Source organism: Protopterus annectens, chromosome 1.part1, assembly GCF_019279795.1.
Source record: "Protopterus annectens isolate FY-2018-M chromosome 1.part1, PAN1.0, whole genome shotgun sequence".
NCBI classification, from domain to species: domain Eukaryota; kingdom Metazoa; phylum Chordata; order Ceratodontiformes; family Protopteridae; genus Protopterus; species Protopterus annectens.
The window spans coordinates 1,771,594,672-1,771,618,761 of NC_056726.1; the positions used below are offsets into that span (position 1 = coordinate 1,771,594,672).

Below are 24,090 nucleotides of genomic sequence, written 5' to 3' on the forward strand. Positions count from 1 at the left end.
ACAATAAGAAAACACATTAAATTAAATGAAACAAAGCATCTATATGAAAAAAATATCATGGAATAAAACCTAGATGACATGAAACAAAATGCTGCATATATATTTTATACCATACATTTGCATTTTATCAAGGACAGCTATGGCTAAATGAAAAAAGTAAATCTTCGGACAGTTAAGGGATATTGCCAACCATCGTCTTGAAAAATGTGCAGGCTGCTTCTTTGGTTAGTTGTTTTCTTTGTTTAGGCAGTAGGGTTTCTTTCAGCATTGCTTTTATTTTGTGCTATATCATCTACTTTAAAATACTGCCTGTATAAGTAATAAGAAAATAAGGGCTTCAAAGTGTCCTTACCTTCTTCACACTTCACCCATATACACTCGGTTATATTCATTGACTCTTCTCCCATAATACACTTTTCACAGGAGTCCAAATTCTTGCATTCTCCTAAAACATCCAAAATGAAAACCATCTGATTAGAAAACATGAAGACAAATTAGGTGCAAAAGAAAGTTCAGAAGGCGCAAATAAAGAAAGAAACAAAGATATTCAGTTAGCATGAATATAAAACAAGAAAGTCACCATAACTTATTAGTGGATTACCCAGAACAAGAGAGTAGCTGGTTGACACTGGGCCTCAGTCAGTCTGTTGAATTCATTATCAGTTAACAATCAACTCACATCTTTTAGGGCTTTAACCAATAAAATAAATCTATGATGAAGATTTAAATCATCACTCATTTAGCAACTATTTTACTTTCTTTTGTCCACAGTTCTCTGTTTTTGTCATAATTCTGTTATTACTTTATCCTGGTGGTGAAAGAACCTGCTCAACATTGCTTCCCAGATTTTCTGACAATCTTTGCTAAATTAAAATAAACTTTTAAGAAACATTAAACTGAGGCCCCATCTGCTTGAATTGGTGGTAGCTCCAGTGGATGTAAAAGTTCCCATAGTACCTATTGAAAAGAGTATTTTTTTTTTATTTGTATACATATATACAATTCATATTTTTACATATTTACAATACTTACATATTTTGCCATCATTCAATACACTATTTCCATTTTAATATCCCCCACTTCCTTACCCACAACCAAAAACATATTTTTCCAATATTTTTGTCAATGTCCATTTTCCATTGCATTAGATTTCATTAAGTCTTTCATTCCATATAGTTCATGTTACATAGAATATGACTCCGTCCATTTCATTTTGGGATTGTGTCCCATAAAACCCATACTCTATCATATCCATGTTTAACATTTCAAAATTTAAGTTACTTTTAAGCAAATTATGTCTACATACTTCTTTCCACAGTTTTTGAATTTGCTCGCATTTGAAAAAAAAAACATGTTCTGTAGTTTCCAATTCTTTACATTTATTGCATATTATATCCTGTTTTCTTTTGTACAGCATATTTGCCCCCAATGGTAATTTTCCTATGGACAACCTCCAGAAAAAAATCATTGCATTCTTTAATTCTTTTTTAACTTCTGTATCTCATCATTATTGCTTTCTTCATATCTAATTCTAATTCTTTCCATGGATCCACCACATAAAAAGATATCATAATGTTATATTAACCAAAAGTTCTTATCCAACGGTGTAAATTCCCCTCTGTTCAGAAACCAAACAATAAAGAACAAGCCAAATATAAAGACAGAGAGGTAACCAAAGCTGCTCAATAATCCATTCATAAAGTGCCTGTAACTGCAACTGGGATATTCTCCAAGAACCAAGCTTAGATTTAAAAGCAAAAGAATTTATTTGATAAAATTGTTGTCGGTAAGCGCTGAGGAAGCAAATGTGAAAGCGCTTACCGACAACAATTTTATCAAATAAATTCTTTTGCTTTTAAATCTAAGCTTGGTTCTTGGAGAATATCCCAGTTGCAGTTACAGGCACTTTATGAATGGATTATTGAGCAGCTTTGGTTACCTCTCTGTCTTTATATTTGGCTTGTTCTATATCATAATGTTAACATACCACTCTATTCTGTTTTTTTCCTATCACATTCTTTTTTTTAATTTCCGCAGTACAATTTTACTGTAAAATTCTTTCATTTCTTTATTAATAACACTTTTACATCTTTTTTCATTCCCATAACTTCCAAAATTTCTCTATATTTATAATACATTATTGTTTCTGTCAAATCTTTATTATTTTTCATTATTCCTTTTAGTACTTTATACATACTTAAAGAGGCTGCATGCACAATCAGATTTATCAGCTTCAATCCCCCTTGTTCATCCTTCATATACAAAATTCCCCTCTTAACCGGGTTCAGTCTTGATCCCAAATAAATGAAAGAAATTGTCTGCATAATTTATTTGTTATATATCATTGGCATCATATAAAACATTTGCAATATATGCTATTTTACCTATTATTAACGTCTTTATTAAATGTGCTTTCTTTTTGTATTAAAACATATTATGTCCTCCAGAATGTAATCAACTTTGATTCCTTTAATAACTTTATCCCATTGTTCATGTCTGTATTATGTCCTTCCAAATACTATTCCTAAAATATCTATATACTTTCCATTATGTTCCACACCTCCTACAATATCTTCATACCCAAATCCTTTGTTTTTTTCTTTATGCATAAACCAATTTTCTTCAACCATGTACTCAATTTTGCAATACATTTTCCATCCAGACTTTATTTTTTGCTATTACTACAATATCTTCAGCATAAATATACATTACTGGTAACTGTATCCATCATTCTATATCCTCTCTTACCTGACATTTTATTAATTTCCATTGCTACTGTGTTCATGATTATAGCAAAGATCATATTGCTTGCAGGACATCCTTGTTTTATACCACACTCTATTTTCAAATTTTCCCCAATCCAGCTGTTTACATTCAATTTCACATAGTTCTTTTCATATATTGATTTAATTACTTGTAATATTTTCACTTGTTATATGCTTGTTAAATTCCCCATAATGCTTTACATTGAATATTATCGTATGCCTTACTGACATCACCTATCATAATTTTGGTTTCCACTTTTTTATTAATAATATAATCAATTACTTCTCTTATTATCCACAGTAGGTTTTGAATCCCCCTTCCTTTTCTCCCAAATTCTGATAATATAATTTTTCTATTTTACATTGTAGTCCTTTAGTTACTATTCTCAACTTTTTTAGAGTCTGTGTTATTCAGAGTAATTGGTCTGCAATGTTTTTATTTCAGCTGTATCTCCTTTCTTTAATATGAATTTTATCACACCTCTGCAAATTTCTTTATACACAATCCTCTTTCTAGCCACTGACTCATTACTTCTATAAACACCATTTTTTGCCAGTCATACATTTCGTTATACATACTATAGTTGAATCCATCCAAACCTGTATCTGAATTAACATTAATATCTTTCATGACCTCATTCAATTTCATAGTTTCATAGTTTCATAGTATAGTACTAGGCTATCTGCCCTGGGGCATTTGTAAGCCTAGCCATAGTGATGTGACTTTTGCCACCCCATGAAATGGTACAAAAATGTACAGAATAAATCTAGAATACTGTGCCTCTGTCTAGTAGTGACACAGTGAAGGTCCCCTTATATAATAGAATTAGTTTACTGTGCCCCTGTCTAGCAGTGACACAGATGTGACCCCTGGGGTAAACTTATGATCTCCCATCCACTCATCAAGATTTCTCTTGAAGAGAGTCAGTGAGGGGCTCTGCCTAATACGAACTGGGATCCTGTTCCAAAGCATGGGAAGCCTCTGGGTTATGAATCTATCCCTCCAGCATGTCCTATTCATACTTGTGCCAAGGTTTAAGTCTTTAGCTCTCGTGGTCCTGATGGATTTGGATTTTTTGAGGTGGAGCACGTCCATCAGATCCTGATTGGACATGGCCTTGTACGTCAGGCAGAGATCACCTCTGAGCAGGCAGTATGCTACTGAATAGAGCTGAAGTTTCTTTAGTCTGGCAGAATAAGACATATGTTGGAAACCCTTGATCCTTTTGATGAGGTACTTTTGTGGTCTCTCCAGCTGTTGCAAGTGCTGGGTGAGGTACATACCAAATGGGGCATTGTACTCAATCATGGGTCTGATGAGGGAGGAATATAGGGGTACAATGACATCCTTGGATCTGGATGTGAAACCCTTCATGATGAGGTGTGCAAGGTAGAATGTTTTTCTAACCACTTTGGCAATGTGGGTGTCAAATGAGAGGTCGCTGTCTACTTGGGTCCCTAGGTCTCTGATTACTTTTTCCGTACTCAGTGGGTTGCTGTCTATGTGATAATTTGTGGGTACTTTGTTTTTTCCAAAAGGGATGACTATACATTTTTTGGCATTTAGTTTAAGACCGTGACTACGGCACCAGTTGTCCGTTTCAGTGAGGCCTTTTTGTAGGATGTGTGTATCTGCTGGTGTATCGACTATGGTGTCTAGTTTGCGGTCATCTGCGAACTTTGTCAGCCACAGCCCTCCCATGTTTGCTTTAACATCTGAGAAATAAATTCCAAACAAGAGGGGTCCCAGGACAGATCCCTGTGGGACACCACTTGTGACTGGCTTTGAGTCTGACATTGCTCCAGCGATTTTAACTTTATAGGTTCTGTCCTTTAGCCAGTTTACAACCCATCTAGTGACATAAGGGGTTTACTTTTAAGCTGTTTAGCTTATCTATGATGCCTGAGTGGGGTATTGTGTCGAAGGCCTTAGCCAAGTCCAGGTATGCTGTACGGACTGCTTTGCCCTCATCAATGGCTCTAGTGACTGTTTTGAAAAAGTCAACCAGGTTTAAAAGGCAAGATCTGCCCATTACAAAGCTGAATTGGGTGGGGTCAAGTGTCTGTAGGTCCCCTATGTCTCCGTTTATGAGTTCCGTAATGATTCTTTCCATAGCTTTGCAGACCAGGCTAGTCAAGCTTATGGGGCGGTAGTTTCCAGGGTCTGTAGAGGCACCCCCCTTGTGGAGTGGGACCACTGTTGCTGTACGCCAGTGTTCAGGTACATATCCCGAAGTAAGGCTAAGGTTAAACAGTATTTTTATGTGTGGGTTTAGCTCCTCTTGGAGTTCACGTAACACGCACCCCGGGATACCGTCAGGTCCCATTGATGCTGTGTTTTTTGCTTTGTTTAGGGCGGTTCTTACTTGGACATCTAAGATGACAGGGAGATTACATTCAGCTGGGATAAGTATTTCTTCTTTTGGGGGTGAAGGAGGCGAGAAATTTGCACTGAACCTGTCAGCCAGAATGTTAGCAATATCTGTGGGTTCAGTGTATTTTTTGTTGTTGTGATCCAACTCTGAGCATATCTGAGGGTTTCCGCTCAGTTTTCTAACATAGCTGAAGAAGGCTTTGTGGTTATCTTTAGTGTCCTTAGCGATTTTTCTCTCAAAGTTTGCCTTGGATGTTTTTATGAGAGAACGTAGTTTTCTGCTAATGTTGATCAGAGATGTCTTCCCTTCATGGGATTTCACTCTGACGTGCAGTAGCTTCCTTCTTTTGTTATACAATTTGTTTATGGCTGAGGTCCACCAGACAGGATGCTTACATTTGGTGGAGAGGGACTTGGATTTGTTTGGGATTGCATGATCCATGCATTCTTGGAGATGTTCATAGAAAGCATTTGTGAAGGATTTGGCATTGTGGGATGTGGTATCCACTGGCACAGTGGGCTTAAAGGATACCATCTCAGTCTTAAGAAGAGTGAAGTCTGCTTTTGAGAAGTTTTTCACTGTGGTTTTGTGCTGGGGGTGGAGGTGGGATATGTATATCCAGGGTGATTAGTTTGTGGTCAGATCTCACTAGTGAGGGGTATACTTCCGGTGTGGAGCATTTTGTCCCCATGTTTGTGATGATCAGGTCTAGTATATTATCTCCCCTAGTGGGAGAGGTGACTAGTTGTTCCAGTGCATTTGAATTTATGAATTCTAGGAACCATTGGGCTAGGGTATTAGGATTAGAATAATGTACCCAATCTATGTTTGGATAGTTGAAGTCTCCCAGTATGATGGTGTTATGTGATACATTCATATCCTCCAATGTCTTCAGGAAGGCTGAGTGGGGTTCTTGAGATTGGGAGGGTGGTCTGTAACATGCTACCAGTTGTATAGCAGTTTTGCCTATGGTTAGTTGCACCTGTATGGTCTCTGATGCTTCATGTGTTGCTACTAACCTGGAGGTGTGGGTGTCCTTTATGAATATGGACACTCCTCCTCCCTTTGTGGTTTGGCCCGGGTTTTGGGGCCGAAAAGCATGATACGAGGTATAGCCTGGTAGCGCTGGGGTGCTCTCAGGAGCCTTGAACCAGGTTTCAGTTACTGCACAGACGTCGATGTTCTCCATGCTGAGGAGTGCATCAAGTGCCTGCATCTTGAGATTTAGACTTCTGGCGTTGAGCAGCATTACCCTTAGTTTTTTCCATTTTTGTTTTCTAAGGAGGTGGGTTTGTCTTTTGAGCCTTGCCTTAAAAAGGCACTATGGGGGTGGCAAGAGCCTTAGCCAATATCCGGAAGCCCAGTGGTGACAGGTGTAAGCCATCCCTTGTGAAGCAGCATGGCTTGTCCAACATATCATCCCAGGCAGACAGACATTGGATCCCCTTAGAATGACACCAGTACTTGAGCCAATTGTTAAAGCTGATCATCTTGTCTTTGTATTGTGGTATCATTCTTGGTGAGAGCAAGATGCTGCTCAGGGTCAGGGTCAGGGTCATACCAGCCTGGGCTACATAATCAGAGAGCTCCTCTATGTCTCTTTTCATGTAGTCCAGGGAGGTACATCTCAGGTCATTCACACCAGCATGGACAATGACAGAGTCATATTTGTACTTTGGAGTGACCTGAGTGCATGTGTTATGTGGCGGATCCTAGCTCCTGATAGGCAGCTCACAGTCACCTTCTCCTTGTTCAGCCTGGTCAGTGGGACATCAGTGTGTCTGACTATGGAGTCACCTATTACTAGTGTATCAGGCAAGGTGTTTGGCCTTAAGGGCTGCGATTGGTCGATACACTGATTTATTGAAGTATGTGTTGCATGTGTTTTGTTTTGAGGTGGTGGATTTTTGGATGTCTGCTTTGGGAGCCTCTGTTCTTTTGGTAAGTTTTTTATTAGAGCCTCCGAGTATGTCTTTGTGTTTTTATGTGTTTGGTTTGCAGTTGTGGTAGGTCTATGTGGGACTGGGATTGTTGTGTGTGTGGTTGCCATCTCCTCCTGTCTGGTCATGCCAGCCCTGAGTTCAGAGAGTTCAGCCTCCAGTTTGGCTATATAGTTGCATCTTTCACATGTATTTGTGTTTGTTGGGAGGAGGAGAGGGTTGTCTGTGTACATGAGATAATTGTAGCATTGTCTCAAGATGCCCAGATTGACCAACTGAACTGGAGACGACGCCAGTAATCTACCACTCGACATGCTAGAACAGTATAAGGGAGTGGTATACCTTTAAGGGAAGTGGGTATTCACAGGGGTGGTAAGTAGATGTAGTGCTTTACTTAGTACGAGAGTGCTTACTTAGTAGAGAAGTATTGAGAACAAGTGCTAGGCTTATAATACAGTGAGTTGTCTGGTTATACTAAGAGTAGAGCTTCCTTAAGAGAAAATTTGAAGAACAGACTTGGCGGAGCCAGAAAAAGTTTAACCTTGTTTAACTGGTGCTGCACTATGCGTACGACCGTGCAAAGTCGTGCAAATGCAGATTTTAAACAGTGAACTACAAAAGAGCTGGAAATGGTCTTAAACAACCAATTACTACAGCTTCTTGTGCTGAGGTCACTTCCCCCAAGGACAGGTAGGCTGCTCAAGGCTCCCCACTCCCACTGGTGAGCAAAGAAACTTCCTTCTATCCAAGTAAGGTAATGGACAACAGAGGAACTACACCACAGCCCAGAATACAGCAATGCCTGTAAACTGGTCTAAACTAGTCGAGGAAGGCGGGAAAACAAGGATTATTTTTTTTTTTTTTTTTGGTAGAAACACACAGAAAATGCAGAAACAGTGATAAATTAGTTACACAGGCTAGCACACTTTAGTGGGCAGCCTCCACAGTTAAATTAAACAAACAAACAAGCAAACTTTCGATCAAATTCGACTAAAATGTAACTTTAAGTGCAGATTTTAAAATAATGCAGCAATCAGTTAAAAACAGATCAGGCTAGTTCAAGGTAAGCTACAGAAGCTATTTCAAGTGAAAAAAAGCAAATATACTTAAATCCAGAAGGTAGTCGCTTTTCTGAGTTCCCTGCTGCTAGGACCACTCTGTAAACCCACGTGGAGCTTGTCTGAGCAGTATAGCCAGAAAAAAATGCCCAGAGGCGGATTTTAAACAGTGAACTACAAAAGAGCTGGAAATGGTCCTAAACAACCAATTACTACAGCTTCTTGTGCTGAGGTCACTTCCCCCAAGGACAGGTAGGCTGCTCAAGGCTCCCCACTCCCACTGGTGAGCAAAAAAACTTCCTTCTATCCAAGTAAGGTAATGGACAACACAGGAACTACACCACAGCCCAGAATACAGCAATGCCTGTAAATTGGTCTAAACTAGTCGAGGAAGGCGGGAAAACAAGGATTATTTTTTTGTTTTTTTGGAAGAAACACACAGAAAATGCAGAAACAGTGATAAATTAGTTACACAGGCTAGCACACTTTAGTGGGCAGCCTCCACAGTTAAATTAAACAAACAAACAAGCAAACCTTCGATCAAATTCGACTAAAATGTAACTTTAAGTGCAGATTTTAAAATAATGCAGCAATCAGTTAAAAAACAGATCAGGCTAGTTCAAGGTAAGCTACAGAAGCTATTTCAAGTGAAAAAAAAGCAAAGATACTTAAATCCAGAAGGCAGTCGCTTTTCTGAGTTCCCTGCTGCTAGGACCACCCTGTAAACCCACATGGAGCTTGTCTGAGCAGTATAGCCCATTTATATTTATTTTTCTCTTTAAATATTCATTATTTTCCTTATTTAATTTTTCACCATTATAAATCTGTTCTATAACTTCTTTTTTACTATACAACTCTAATACGTATTCTTTAATTATTTCATATATTTCTCCTTGTTTTTTAACTTGTTTCCCTTCGTTATTTTTTAATTATTTTATTATATTTCCTTTTTTTACTATCTTACATAAATATGGTGCTACTACTGTTTTTCCTTGTAAGCAATATTTCTGTTTTACAACAATTTATTAACCTTATCCTGATTTCTTCTGTATATATTTTTTTCTTTTTCATAAAACAATTTTTTCTTCTCTATCAAGAATTTAAATATTTCTTGACTTAATATTTTGCATTCCATTTTTTCTTTTTTTCTTTTCTATACATTCTAAAAATACTTTTTGTATTTCTTTTTGAATTGAAACCACCTATTGCCCATTTTTCATAAAATCTCTCATACTGATATGTTGTTGCCATAATTCTGTAACTTATTTTCTTTCTCTTAAATCTAACTCTTTTCCATTTACTCTTTTTATGCCTTTTCCTATTTTAATATATTCCTCATTTTCATTAATTTGTCATATGATCAGATAACTCATTTTATTTAATTCCTTTTTGTGTAATTTTTAAATCTTCTGATATAAAAACAATAATCAATGTCTGCCTTAAAGGAGAACAATGGTATTCTATTATTAAATGCTCAATGTCTCTGTCTTTTTTCTCCCTATATAATAATAAACAGCAGAACAGCATTTAAAATAATTTAAATAGACTGTTTCTCTCCACTAGAACAATAACTTACTGTACTGTGTTGGTTTCACTTTCAAAAAACTTTTGTCCCACCCTGAAAAAGTCTCCAATTCACTGATGTCATCAAGACCACTGGATACAGGTAGTTTTATGGCCATTTCCCTCCCAAACTGATATCACCACTACAGTCATAAAAACCCACCTATGCTGTGATGCCACAGATCCCTGGTCCTTCCCCTACCCATACAGAAAGTAAATGCTAGAACAAGGAAATAGTACATGAGTCAGGTCTTCTGCTGTGAGCTGTCACTCACAGTAGGTAGCAGCTAAATTACCCTTAGCACTTTGAGAGCTAGGGAAGTTAGTTGTGAAGGGGGATGGGATAGGAGTGAAAGTAGTACAAATTCAGGCTTCACAAAAGACTGCAGTTTAGCCATTCTAAAAAGAAGCAGCAGTAAAAAGCACCTTGAAAGTCTATTCTGTGGCATTTACACTATTTGCGTTGTAAGTGGTCAATGAATGGTATGAAATGTTACTTAAAACTCACTGACTGAAAGACAGCAATGTATGCATGTAAAATCAATGCAGTAACAGGAGCTTTAGGAAGAAAGAGGCCTACGTGATGTAATTCTTTACAGACAGGCACTGAATTATGGGATATCTAGAGGTAGACTAAGCAATCAAAATTACTTCAGGATGCCAGACCCCATGTGGACAGATTCAAAAATGACGTGTAAAAATATTTAAAAACTTGTACATAGTCCCAGGGTGGTGTTAAAATGCAGGAAACACCAAACCATGATGAAATAAACATGTTTTTCTAGCATATGGGTGTGGTTCTCCTTTAATTTTATTTCTTTTGTAAGTCCAGTGTTTATTTTCCCATATTTTTAATTTTCCACACTATTCTTTTTCTTCTCCAATGACAAGTCACGTCATTATTATATCCATGTTAACACAGACATAATTAGGTATACTGTTAAACATTGTTTCTCTTTCTTTTTTTGCCACATATGCATATAAATCTATTGGTCTACATGCATATTTTCCATCTTATATTTACTACTGTTATTTGGTCCAGTTCTCCTATTGTAATATCTAATATTTTTATATTTTCTTGGTATAGTATACACACACCTGAACACATTTCTTTGTTTATATTCCAAACAACAGTACCATTCCAACGTTTTTCTGTTTGCATCCCTTCTTTTTCTGTTAGCATTCTAATGTCTTCTGACACTATTACATGAGCATCTACTGCAGCACACCTTTGTAAAATACTAAATCTTCTCTTAATATTCTTCATACTGTTCATGTTCAAAGCTATCTTCAGCTTTATAGAACAGTTATTAGAATAATATTCTTATCCTTTGCCTTTCTTGTTCTCGCTTACCATTATATTTTTAAATTTTCTTTCTCTTTCCCTAACTCTCTTTTCTATTGAATTTTTCTTACTTTTTACTATATGCCACGCTGACACTTCTTCACTTGTTTCATCCATCTCTCTTTCTTTTTCTTTCTCTTTGTCTTTCACTTTAAATTTAAACACCATTTCTATGTTTTTTCTTGCTGTGGTGTGTGTTCTTGTATAGCATTCTTTTCTAACTCTTTTTCTTGTATAATTTCTCTTTTATTTTCATTTTCTTATATTTCTACCTCACTTTCTAACCATGAATATCCTGTATTATACCATGACCCCCCCATTAATATTCCAAAATGTGCACGCTGATTGGCCAGCGTGCATGTTGTAAATCGACTTATACTAATGGAAAAAGGTCCGGTCACCTGGACTTTTTCCATTAGTATAAGTCTTTTTTTAAAACGCTGTCTCGCTATGTTAAAAGAGTTTAACATAGTGACACAGGTTTAAAAAAAGCAACGGAGATCTCCGTTGCTTTTTTTAAAGCTGTCTCGCTATGTTAAACTCCTTTAACATAGCGACGCAGTGTATAAAAAGCAATGGAGATCTTGCTTTCTCTGTTGCTTTTTTCTAAACCTGTCTTGCTATGTTAAATGGGTTTAACATAGCGAGACAGCTTTAAAATAAGCAACGGAGATCTCTGTTGCTTATTTTAAAGCTGTCTCGCTATGTTAAATCCATTTAACATAGAGAGACAGGTTTAAAAAAAAAAGCAACGGAGAAAGCAAGATCTCCGTTGCTTTTTACTGTTTCGCTATGTTAAATGGGTTTAACAAAGCGAGACAGCTTTAAAAAAAACAACAGAGATCTCCGTTGCTTTTTTTAAACCTGTGCCACTATGTTAAACTCTTTTAACATAGCGAGACAGTGTTTTAAAAAAGACTTATACTAATGGAAAAAGTCGATTTACAACGTGCACGCTGGCCAATCAGCGTGCACGTTTTGGAATATTAATGGGGGGTCATGGTATAATACAGGATATTCATGGTTAGAAAGTGAGGCAGAAATATAAGAAAATGAAAATAAAAGAGAAATTATACAAGAAAAAGAGTTAGAAAAGAATGCTATACAAGAACACACACCACAGCAAGAAAAAACATAGAAATGGTGATTAAATTTAAAGTGAAAGACAAAGAGAAAGAAAAAGAAAGAGAGATGGATGAAACAAGTGAAGAAGTGTCAGCGTGGCATATAGTATGTTTTCTCCATTGCATTTGGCCACAGCTCTGATGTACTGCGTAGGCATGCACAGTACATCAGAACTGCCGCGGATGCCAGACAGCTGCGGAAGGGCAGCAAAGAGCATTATACAATGCCATTATTTAAGAAAAGTAATTGTTTCTTTTCTTAAATAATGTCATAGTATAATAGCAATAACCCACTTCTGGGTGTGGGTAATGCGGTATTTACCCATGGTTGTCTTTGTTTGGTCCCTCGGGCTTTGCCCTCGGGACCAAACCACGCCAACCGTGGGTAAATCCCACATTACCCACACCCAGGCATGGGTTATTGCTATATTATCACATTTCTTACATTTTACTTCACATTTCTTTGCATTGTGACCTGTCTAACCACATAAATAGCATCCTTTTGTCACACTCAATTAAATGATTACTTTTTCACACAAAAATAATGTCTTTGGTTGTCCTCTGTGCCTCACAAAACTTCCATTGCCATGCACATTAATAATACTAAGTATGTGTATCACATTGTCATTTTCCATTTTTTAAATTATTCCACATTCCCAACCCACAGTCCATAATCTTCTTCCATCATATATTTTAGTAGTGTCCACTACTTCTTTACATACTGTCAACAAATATTCTCCCAGGTTTTTGCTCACACTTTAGTTCTAAACTGAATCAAGATTCTTTTTCATTTGTTCTCCTAAAAAAGGCTTGCACAACATATTCTGACCATGGAAAGCCTGCATTTCCTTTTTTTATAGGTCCCTAAAATGTCTTCTATAGCCTGGCCTGTTTTATAAAACAAGTCACAAAAAGTTTCTTTGTTAATTAAAAGGAAAGCTCTTACCTCTTTAGCCTATAACATTGTCCCATACCTCATATCTGTCTAGGCATTTTTCTTTTTTACTGCTCACCCGAACAACATATTTTTTCTTTAATTCCATCATCTCTGCCTTTTCCTTAGCTCCGTCTCCCACCATTTGAGAATAGGACTTTTTTTCTGGAACCTTCTCTGGCTTGTTTTCCTTCTCTTTTTCTCTCACTTATATTTTTTCCATAATGTCACTCCAGGATACGGCATTTCCACTTTCAGGGTCACTCTGGTAAATTAGCTCCTCCCAACTGAAGGTTTTAAATAACACATTTTTCTGCTATTTCTAACAGGTTTTTCTGGAAATTTTCTTCTGAATCCATCTCCACCACTGCATTTAGCTCCATCTTCTTCCTGAGCCCATCATCATCATCAGACAATGTTTTCTCTGCTCCCAAACCACCTGAAAACATTTCTGGTAGAGATTCTACCATCTTCTTCATTTTCAACACATTTAACTTCCAAATTGCTTTGGCTCTCAGTAGCCATGTTTCTCCTTGTTCCTCCTTGCTGCTTCTGTACCTGAACAGGAAGCAAGAAATCAGGATGTGTAGCACCTATCTCTTCCCTCTACTGCAAAGAATAGGGTAAGTTCCCAGATGGTCTGACCAAATATATATACATATCATCTCTGGTATCCCCTGAGAAAAGGATACTAGTCTAGTGGAACTAAGCTGATAAAGGATAAATAAATAAAATATGCCAGCACTGTGGCATAGAAGGATAAAGCCATAACTGCATCCCAGTGATCAATGTTAAATTAGAGGTTACAGGATCTGAGGTGCTGGAAAAAAAGGATGTCAGTGCCCATCCTGCAGCGGGAAGGCATTTATGAAAGATGCTCCTGAGGGCAGGCATAGTCCACAGAGTGGAGTATCTTTTGGACCTATGTCAATATATGCAGGATAAGATGGGGAAACAAGAGTAGGTCATAGCATAAACTCCCCACCCATTAGAAGCAGAAACAGTTGCTGACATGACTTCCCAGAATGCCCTTAAGATTCATGCCAGCACTCACTGAGAAAAGGTTTGTGAAAGAGGAGAGACAGGCAGACCCGGTGATGGAGAGGGCACAGGGATGGCCAGATAAGATGATACAACAAGGGGAAGGGGGAAATAAGAAATAATATTGCTATGATTTTACACAATTTCTTTACCAGACTACATGGAAGTTTTACACAACAAAATAACAGCTGACATAGACTTTACATCAGTACTGATGCTATCTAAACATTTATATCTTTTTGAAAACTGGTCTCCCAGTTTATGTAGATATGCCATTAAACCATTCTTAACTAAATGTCATACTTCCCTGGTAAGACACTGAGGACAGTGCCTTACATTTTCCTTGTACATTATGCTGATACCAGTTTTAAGGTCACTAGAAAACTTAGCAAAATGCTATAATGCCATAAATCAAAAGTAATCATTATTAAAGCAACAATCAGTTATGCACTTCAAATGTATATCAATAAAATTTCAGGGTAAGTAATATAAGAAATAGTATAATAAACAGGGTTGTCACATACAATGGATTCTGTGAACTCAGTAATTTAAAGGTTCTCTTCTACCAGTGGGTCCCTTTGGTTCTGCAAGGATTTACTGTGATATTTTTAATCATTCCCTTTTTTCTTTTTGTTATAAAATAGGATAAGAAAAATATAATGATTTTCTATGTGGGGGATCTAAAGATATTGTAATGCAAAATGATGCTTTATCTGTAGCAGAATTCTTTTTTCTCATCAGCAAACACTTCATTTCATGGCTTCTTATACATCTTTACCTCTGAGTTTACCCTTCACAATAAGAAAGAACTTTTTAAGTGTACTTAAAGCAAACACCTCAAAATAGGTGAGATCATTTTTTATTTAAATACTTATATATGGTTTTATATATATGCGTGAGTGTGTGTGTGTGTGTGTGTGTGTGTGTGTGTGTGTGTATGGATTCACTTTATAAGCTCGAAATTCTGAAATCTCGAATTACAGAATCCCGAGCCTGTAAAGTAGAAAATCCAAATACCCAAAACCACACAATCACAAAGCCCTAAATCCCGAAACCACAAAACCGCGAAATTCAAACACTATTACAACACACACACAACTAAATAAGCGCACACACCTGCGCTTATTATATGCAGGGGGCACCCCCATGTGGCGGGCTGCGCCCCCCCCCACTTAAATATTCTAACTCCAAGGTCGCACTACATACACACACAAAGCACCACCATACAAACTACATTCCTCTCACACACACACACACACACACACACACACACACACACACACACACACACACACACACACACACACACACACATCACAGTAACAACACACACAACAACACACACTACAGCCCCTACCCAACACCCTTAAACATAAAAACTTACCTGAATCCATGAACACATCCCAACACCAGAACCACTAATTCAAAATCTTCTGCATTCAAGATTTTGAAGTTTGCTCTTATGCGGTTGTGATTCCTTCCATTTTATGAACTCGAGATACTGAAATTCGAGATTTCAGTATTTCGAGCTTATAAAGTGTTCCCATATATATATATATATATATATATATATATATATGTCTGCATATATATATATATATATATATATATATATATATATATATATGGGTCTACTACTTTATAATGAAATGTCACTTAGCCAAAAACGAAAAGTAGAATCCCACTTCAGCAAAAGCGCACTTCAATGAAAGTGCACTTTCACTGAAGTCTAGGCACCCGATCACCTCACAAATAAAAAAATATAACAAAAACATTATTTTTCAGTGGGGCTAGCCCTGCTGCACCCCCCATTTGGGGAGCACCCCCCCACCCCCCTAGTTAAATATTACCAACTCCGAGATTGCACTACAGTGAGGAAAAGGGAATATTCTCATTCCACATTGTATTGTGATCTCCGTAGTCAGTTTTTGAAGTTTCAGTAGTTCGAACAAGTGGGTTCGTACAAGTGATGATCAAAGTACTGAAACGTTACTTAAGTGTAAACCACTGCTTTTTCATACTGAGAGTTATATTTTCTGTTTGTGATTGCTCTATCCGACCTTTTCTGTGCATTTTTGATAATTGTCTGTTTACAGTTAAAAGCATTCTCGAGTCTGCTCCTTGATCTGTTTAAAACTTTCATTTAGTGGCTAAAGCTAGGAACTGTACTCACCCCCTGGTTTTACCCAATCACTCATACTACAGAAGGTCAGGAGGCCTTGTTACTCTCAATAATAATGAAGACAATCAGCAGAAAATGGCTACCAGTAAAACAGGAAACTCAAACAAAACTACCAGCCTAGATAACTGGCCTCTCAAGATTATGCCACCTGAGCAGAACACAGAAACCTCACTTTAAAAGCATAGAAAGAACACCCATAAAGAGAAAATACAAGTCTCAGTATAAAAAAGCAGTTTACAATTTAGTAATTAAATAAAAAATGACCACGCTGCTTTGCCAGAGATGGCTGCACTTGCCTCCCTTGGGATTCCGGATAATGGCAAAGGCTCTTGCCACCCCTATAGTGCCTTTTTTAGGCAAGGTTCAAATGACAAATTCACCACCGTTACAGCTACAAGCAAGCAAAATCTGAGGGTAATGCTACTCAATGCTAGAAGTCTAAACCTCAAAATACACTCACTCGAGACATTCCTTAAAATGGAGAACATTGACATCTGTGCAGTGACAGAGACTTGGTTTAAAGCTCCAGAGAGCACCCCTGCATTACTAGGCTATAATTCAAACCACACCTTTCGGCCACCAAACCGGGACCGAAACACTAAAGGTGGAGGTGTGTCCAAATTCATTAAGGATATCCACACCTCCAAGCTAGTTGCTCAGCATAATGCATCCAAGATTATCCAAGTTCAACTAACTCTAGGCAAAACTGCAATCCAGATTGTAGCTTGCTACAGACCCCCCACCATGCCCAGGATTCCCACTCCTCTTTTCTTGATACACTGGAAAATATTAAGGTACAACCCAACACTCTAATAATGGGTGATTTCAACTACCCTACCATTAACTGGGAAAACTACTCATGTACCAACTCTTTTGCTCAACGTTTTCTGGAAATCATCAATTCCAACGCCTTGGATCAACTTATCCACACCCCCACCAGGGGCAGCAATATCCTAGATCTGGTCATCACCAACATGGGTGGCCGGTGTTCCACACCAGAGGTCAGCTCCTCATTGGTCAGATCTGACCACAACTAATCACTCTAGACATCTACATCCTGCTCCCACCCCCCATTAGGGAAACAACCGTAAAAAATTTTGCCAAAGTCAACTTCACGCTTCTTAAGACAGAAGTGGCAAACTTCACGACACCCATGCAGATGGACAATAGAGGTACGACTGCTGAATCCTACACAAATGCACTTTATAAGCACTTACGAGTGCATGGATCATGCTATCCCTAACAGAACCAAGATGCTATCCTGCAAAAAAAGGAAGCCAATCTGGTGGTCTTCTGCCATAAACAAACTCTACAACAGAAGAAAGAAACTGCTGCAAAAAAGAGTAAAATCCCACGATTGGAGGAACTCCCTGGTCAGCCTCAGTAAAAAGCTGAGATCCCTCATAAAATCCTCCAAAGCTAGTTATGAAAACAAAATTGTCACTGATTCTAAAGACAATCACAAAGCATTCTATAGCTATGTCAAGAATCTCAATGGCAACACTCAGATCTGCTCTGAGTTACAGCAAAATGACACTAAATATACAGAACCAACTGATATTGTCAACATCCTGGCAGATAGGTTCAGTACTAACTTTACCCTCCTCTCACCCCCTAAAGGGCCCATCTTTATACCGGAAGAATGCAAAGTTCCTGTAATCACGGCTGCACAGGTAAAAACCTCACTCTCTAAAGCCAGGAACACAGCATCCGTGGGACCTGACAACATCCCAGGCTGCCTTCTACATGAACTACAGAATGAACTGTCACCCCACCTAAGTACCATGTTCAATCATAGCCTCACCTCAAGCTTTGTGCCCATTGAATGGTGCACCATGACAGTTATCCCACTCCAGAAAGGGGGAATCCACAACAGACCCCGGAAACTACCACCCCATTATCCTGACAAGCCTAATCTGCAAGGCCGTGGAACGTATCATCATGGAACTCATAAACAAAGACATTGGAGATCTCCAAACTCTGGGCCCCACACAGTTTGGGTTTTTAAAAGGCAGATCATGTCTCCTAAACCTGATAGACTTCTTTGAAGTAGTCACCAAAGCCATAGATGAGGGTAAGGTGGTTCACACAACCTATCTAGATCTCGCCAAGGCATTCAACACCATCCCCCACCCTGGAATTACAGATAAACTCACTAAACTAGGTATAAATCCCTATGTCACAAGATGGGTTGCCAACTGGCTTACTGACAGAACCCACACTGTGAAAGTAGCAGACTCCAAATCAGACTTCAGACCAGTGACAAGTGGAGTACCACAGGGTTCAGTCCTGGGTCCTCTCCTGTTTGGTATCTACTTCTCTGAAGTACAGGCTAACACAGAAGGTCTTTGACTAACTAAATTCACAGATGACTGCAAACTAGGAGCCATAATCAAAACTCCTAATGATGTGGACATCCTACAAAAGGGCCTCACTGAGACAGATGCCTGGTATCAAAGACATGGTCTCAAGCTCAATGCTAAAAAGTGCATTGTCATCCCCTTTGGTAAAAACTCTGTACCCATGAACTACCACATAGGCGGCAGTCTATTTAACACCGAAAGTGTGATATGAGACCTTGGGACACAGGTGGACAGTAGTCTCTCCTTTGATAATCACATTGCCACAGTGGTCAGGAAATCCTTCTACGTGGCACACCTCATCACAACAGGTTTCTCATCTAGAAAAAAGGAGGTCATTGTTCCCCTCTACTCATCACTCATTAGACCCATTATAGACTACAATGCCCCTTTTGGTATGTACCTCACAAGACATCTACAACAACTGGAAAGGCCGCAAAAATACCTCACAAAGAGGATTACTGGCCTCAAACAGATGCCTTATGCAGACCATCTAAAAAACTCCAGCTTTACTCCGTCGCATATCACCTACTCAGAGGCAATCTCTGCCTAACATGCAAAGCTATGCCAAACACAGAGCTGCTGGACATGCTCCACTTAAAGAAATCCCAATACCTCCGAGCTACATGCTCTAGGGACCTAAACCTTGTCACCACAGTAAACAGAACATGCTGGAGGGATAGATTCCTGTCCCAGAGACTTCCCATACAATAGAACAGACTACCTGTGTCAAACAGAGCTCCTCATTAGCACTCTTCAAGAAAAATCTTGACGATTGGATGGGTAATAGGAAATTCACCTCAGGGATCACTTCTGTGGTTCTGCTTGACAGGGGCACAGAAAAATAATTTCCTTGGGTGGCGAAAGCCAGGGTACCTTTTTGGCTAGGCTTGTACAGGCCCTGGGGCCAATAGCCTAGTACATACCTATGAACCTATGAACGTATACTATTATAAGCAAAACAGAATCTATCCCTTACTCCTTTTTCAATAAATTCTTGATTTTGTTTACCATTTTAGACAATAACCATCTCTTATGAAATAAGACATCCTCTGTTCCAGCTTTCCACAATTCCCATATCTAAAAATCTTTCCTATCCAAACCCTCAACAACATTTCTTTCCATATTTCATAATATTGACACAAAATCATATTCATTGTAATTTCAGCTACCTCACATAAAACTTTATTTTTACTAACCACACTTTATCAGCCATTTTGCATTAAAAAATCATTAATGTTTCGAATTCATTAGAGACATCATTTCTGATAGTGTTTTATATACCATTCTCCCTTTAAATGTAAGCTTACTTATGGACAATCTCCACAAAAGATCATGGACAAATACTTTTTTTAACATCTGCTTCTTTCTTTTATAGCTCATTTAATCTCCTCATCTAAATCATTCCATATGTAAACATAATACAACTCTGCCATTACTTTTCATAGCATTCAGCAATATAATTCTACCAGTTCTACCAACGCTTTGTTTTAAACTTTGAATTTGTACTCTATTATTGTGAGTTTTCACTACATATTGCACAAACAGTTTGATTTTCAAGTCATATCGCTTACCATTTGAACTATAACTGCATATGGGAAAGATGTAAAATCTATCTATGTATCTGCGTTCTCTCCTCACAGGCACTACCCTTTCTACTTTCCCTCCTGGCTATATGCTTCCTATCCTGAGGGTCGCTTAAACAGAACAGTACCCACAGAAAAGCTCTCATCACTTGTGCCTTCAAATCAACCAAATATAAAGGTTAATCACTTTATCTACAGTCTATTTTAACTAAAATATATCCTGTTATATAAGTATAACCGCTGGTGCACTGGGTTCTACGAAACAGCAGTTAAGTCCACATAAATTAAAGTTAATGCTATATCCCCCAAAGCTACTGGTAACAAACAGAGCTCCTAAAAATAAAGTATATAATCTATTGGGTTACTTCCTGCATTAACATTCTACTTGCCTGTTTTCCACTTGCCCATAGTCAATTTGGAACTGGAAAATCCCCGCTCCGCTGCGCTCGGGCTCGCTCCGCGCCCCGCCCTGCCCCCAAATCCCACCCGCCCCCAGTAGTCCCACATTTATAGTTCAGTAGCCACGCCCTCTATCTTTCTTAGCCAACCAAATTATCACTCCTTCTCTCCCCCCACCCCCTTGCAAACACCAAAACCCTCCTCCCCTTCAAACTTTAAAAAAAGCAAAGGCTCCTACTCTCCTCCTACAACAATGCACCCCAGCTCAAAGAAAACTTTATCCGCCCTAAAGGGTAAAAAAAGGACAACACTAATAGTTTTATCCTTTCTACTTCCATTAATTACCATACTTTACCTTACAACCAAATATGAAGATCAACCCTACTCAGGTTTCCATTACCCCAGATATCAAACTAAAGCTCCCCTACCTCTGTATAATACCACCAACACAACCCAACAACTATTCAGAAAAACCACAAATTCTAATTATTACTACCCTTACAAACCAGACCAAACACGCCCCAAATCTAAACAAGGGCAGAAATTGTTACAGAAACTGATGAGGCTGGTGGAATATCTCAGAAAAAGCATCACTAAAGATGGAGATGTCCACCCAAACCCAGGCCCCACAGCAAAAATCAACTCTAATACCCCACCAAGATATAATAACTCCCTTCATATCTTCCACTTAAATATTAGAAGCATCAACAATAAAATACATAACCTCCATGCTCTACTAGCTACCCACCTCCCAGACATTATGTGTTTAACAGAAACTTGGCTAAAACCAGGGACCAATGACAATGAGATTATCCCACCAGGCTATAATATGCATAGAGCCGACCGTATAAAAAAAAAGGGTGGCGGCATTGCAGTCCTCTACAAAAATAATCTAAATCTCAGCTTTAACCCTACTCAGCCACCACAAATCTCTAATGCTGAGATACTTGCTCTAAAACTACAGCTTAATAGAAAAAAAAGTATTAATCTAATTGTAATGTACATCCCTCCGGGGAAAAACTCTGAAACATTGGAAAGCATTCTTAACTGGCTAACCAATAACTACCCACAGGAAACTATAATCCTGGGTGATATTAACATTGACTGGCAACTATGCTCCTCCGAGACTAACCCTACCCATATAAATCTCCATGGGTTCTCTCAGACCATCACCTCTGCTACCAGAGTTGGGAACTCAAACCAAAAAGAGAGTATCCTTGACTGGATCCTCATAAACAGTCAACCCCAAATGTATACATCTGGGACCCTCCCAAATGAACTCAGCGATCACCTTATAACATATATAAGGAAAAATAAAACAGGTAGTCCTATACCTCCCACGTATATGTCTATAAGAAATAAGAAAAATTTTGACCTCGAAAAGTTTAAAATGGAACTTAGATCCTGTAACTGGGCAACTCTTAAGTACCTCCCCCTAGAAGAGGCAGTTTCTAAATTTAATACCACTTTCCTAAACATACTTAATACTCATGCCCCAAAAAGACTAATCAAAACTAAAACAAATATTACACCTTGGCTTACAAAAGAAACAAAATCTAAAATAAAACTCAGAAACAAATCCTGGGAAAAATGGCGTACAACCAAAACGCCCGTAGACCGCATTAAATTTCAGCAACAAAGAAATATGACAAAAAAAGCCATACTAATAGACAAAAGTAACTACTACTGCCAACTTCAAAATAAACATCAAAACAACCCTCAAAAATTTTGGGCAGGTCTAAATAAACTTCTCCATCCTGGGAAATCCACCACTCCTACCCCAGAAATTATAACAGATAAAAACCCAGAAGAAGTAGCCAATACCTTTAACACTTTCTTCACTGATACTATCCAAACCCTAGCTAACCAACTATCCACCATACCCTCCACTGCTACAGAACTCACTCCAAAACCCCTTCAGACCTTCCACCTACAACCAGTCTCCACTTCCTCCATTAGATCCTTACTTCAAAAACTTAAACCAAGTACCCCCTCTGCAGACCTCCTACCAGCTGAATACTTACAAATAACTGCAGAAGACATAGCTTACCCCATCTCTATACTTATTAATCGTACCATTTCCGAATCTACAATTCCCTCAATATGGAAAATATCATATGTAATCCCACTTCACAAAGGTGGCACATCCACTGACTTATCAAACTACCGACCTATAGCCATAATGTCACCACTAGCCAAAATCATGGAAAAATGCCTACACACACAACTCATTCACTATCTTACACAGAATAATCTCCTCACCAACTCTCAACATGGCTTTAGACCCAATCACAGTACTACTACAGCGCTCCTCTCTTTTACAGATATAATAAACAAAAACCGGAACAATAAAAATACATCTTCTGCACTCTTTCTAGATTTATCAAAGGCCTTTGACATGGTAAACCACCGACTACTCCATGATACCCTAAGAAACCTCCACCTGGATAACTTAACCCTAGACTGGTTTCAGGCCTATCTCTCTGGTAGGAAGCAAGCAGTACTTTGGCATAATAAGCTCTCCAACCTCCTTCCAAATACCATTGGAGTTCCACAGGGGTCCATACTGGGTCCACTTCTCTTTTCAGTCTTTATTAATGACCTTCATAAAGTTATCCCTGAGGCCACCTGTATTCAATATGCAGATGACTCGACATTAATATGTTCTGACAAATCCCTTGACAAACTACTATCTAACACCCAAAGCTGTTTCACAGCAATAGAGAAGTGGCTAGCCGGACGGCAACTAATTCTGAATCCAAAGAAAACCAAATTATTACTCTTCCATCCTACCCAAAAACTCCCAAACACTGCCTTTACCATACAATCCAATAATGGGACAATTATCTCCCCAGACGCACATACGAAACTATTAGGAGTGACCATTGATAATAAACTCAAATTCGACATCCATATTAATCACACCATTAAGACCGTTAACAAGAAACTGGGGTCACTATACAGAATCAAATCCTTTCTAACACCAAATGCAAAAGTTACCCTAGCTCGCTCGCACTTACTCTCTACCCTTCTATACGCCTCTCCATTATTTACCAACCTTAACAAATCAGACCTAAATAAACTATCATGCTCCTACAACCATATAGCCAGATTTGCAACTGGTAAACCATATAGAACTCATCATTGTATTAACCTAAAATATCTTGGCTGGTTAGAACTCCCAAACCTTCTTCAACTAAACCAACTCATTGAGGCATTCAAAATACTCAAACACCCTGAAAAGTCCCCAGCACTGGGTAAATTAATCATACCATATACCAATCTAAATAGTCTTCGGTCCTCGAGTAGAACACTCATTCAAACAGTCAACTCCTTCAACTCTGGAGGAGATGCATTATTTGCTAACTCCATTGGTAAGTTATGGAACTCCCTCCCACCTATTATTACCACCATTACC

The 24,090-nt window shown here is 38.4% G+C and overlaps 1 protein-coding gene across 2 annotated transcripts in view; it reads right to left on the reverse strand.

Moving 5' to 3' along the window:
• CD164L2 (CD164 molecule like 2) overlaps positions 1–24,090 on the reverse strand; it is a 489,059-nt gene that overhangs the window by 350,339 nt on the left and 114,630 nt on the right. For both annotated transcript variants that reach the window (XM_044084448.1, XM_044084440.1), the window contains exon 2: positions 353–445. In XM_044084448.1, the coding sequence (XP_043940383.1) occupies positions 353–445 (93 nt within the window). The remainder of the gene's footprint in view (positions 1–352; positions 446–24,090) is intronic.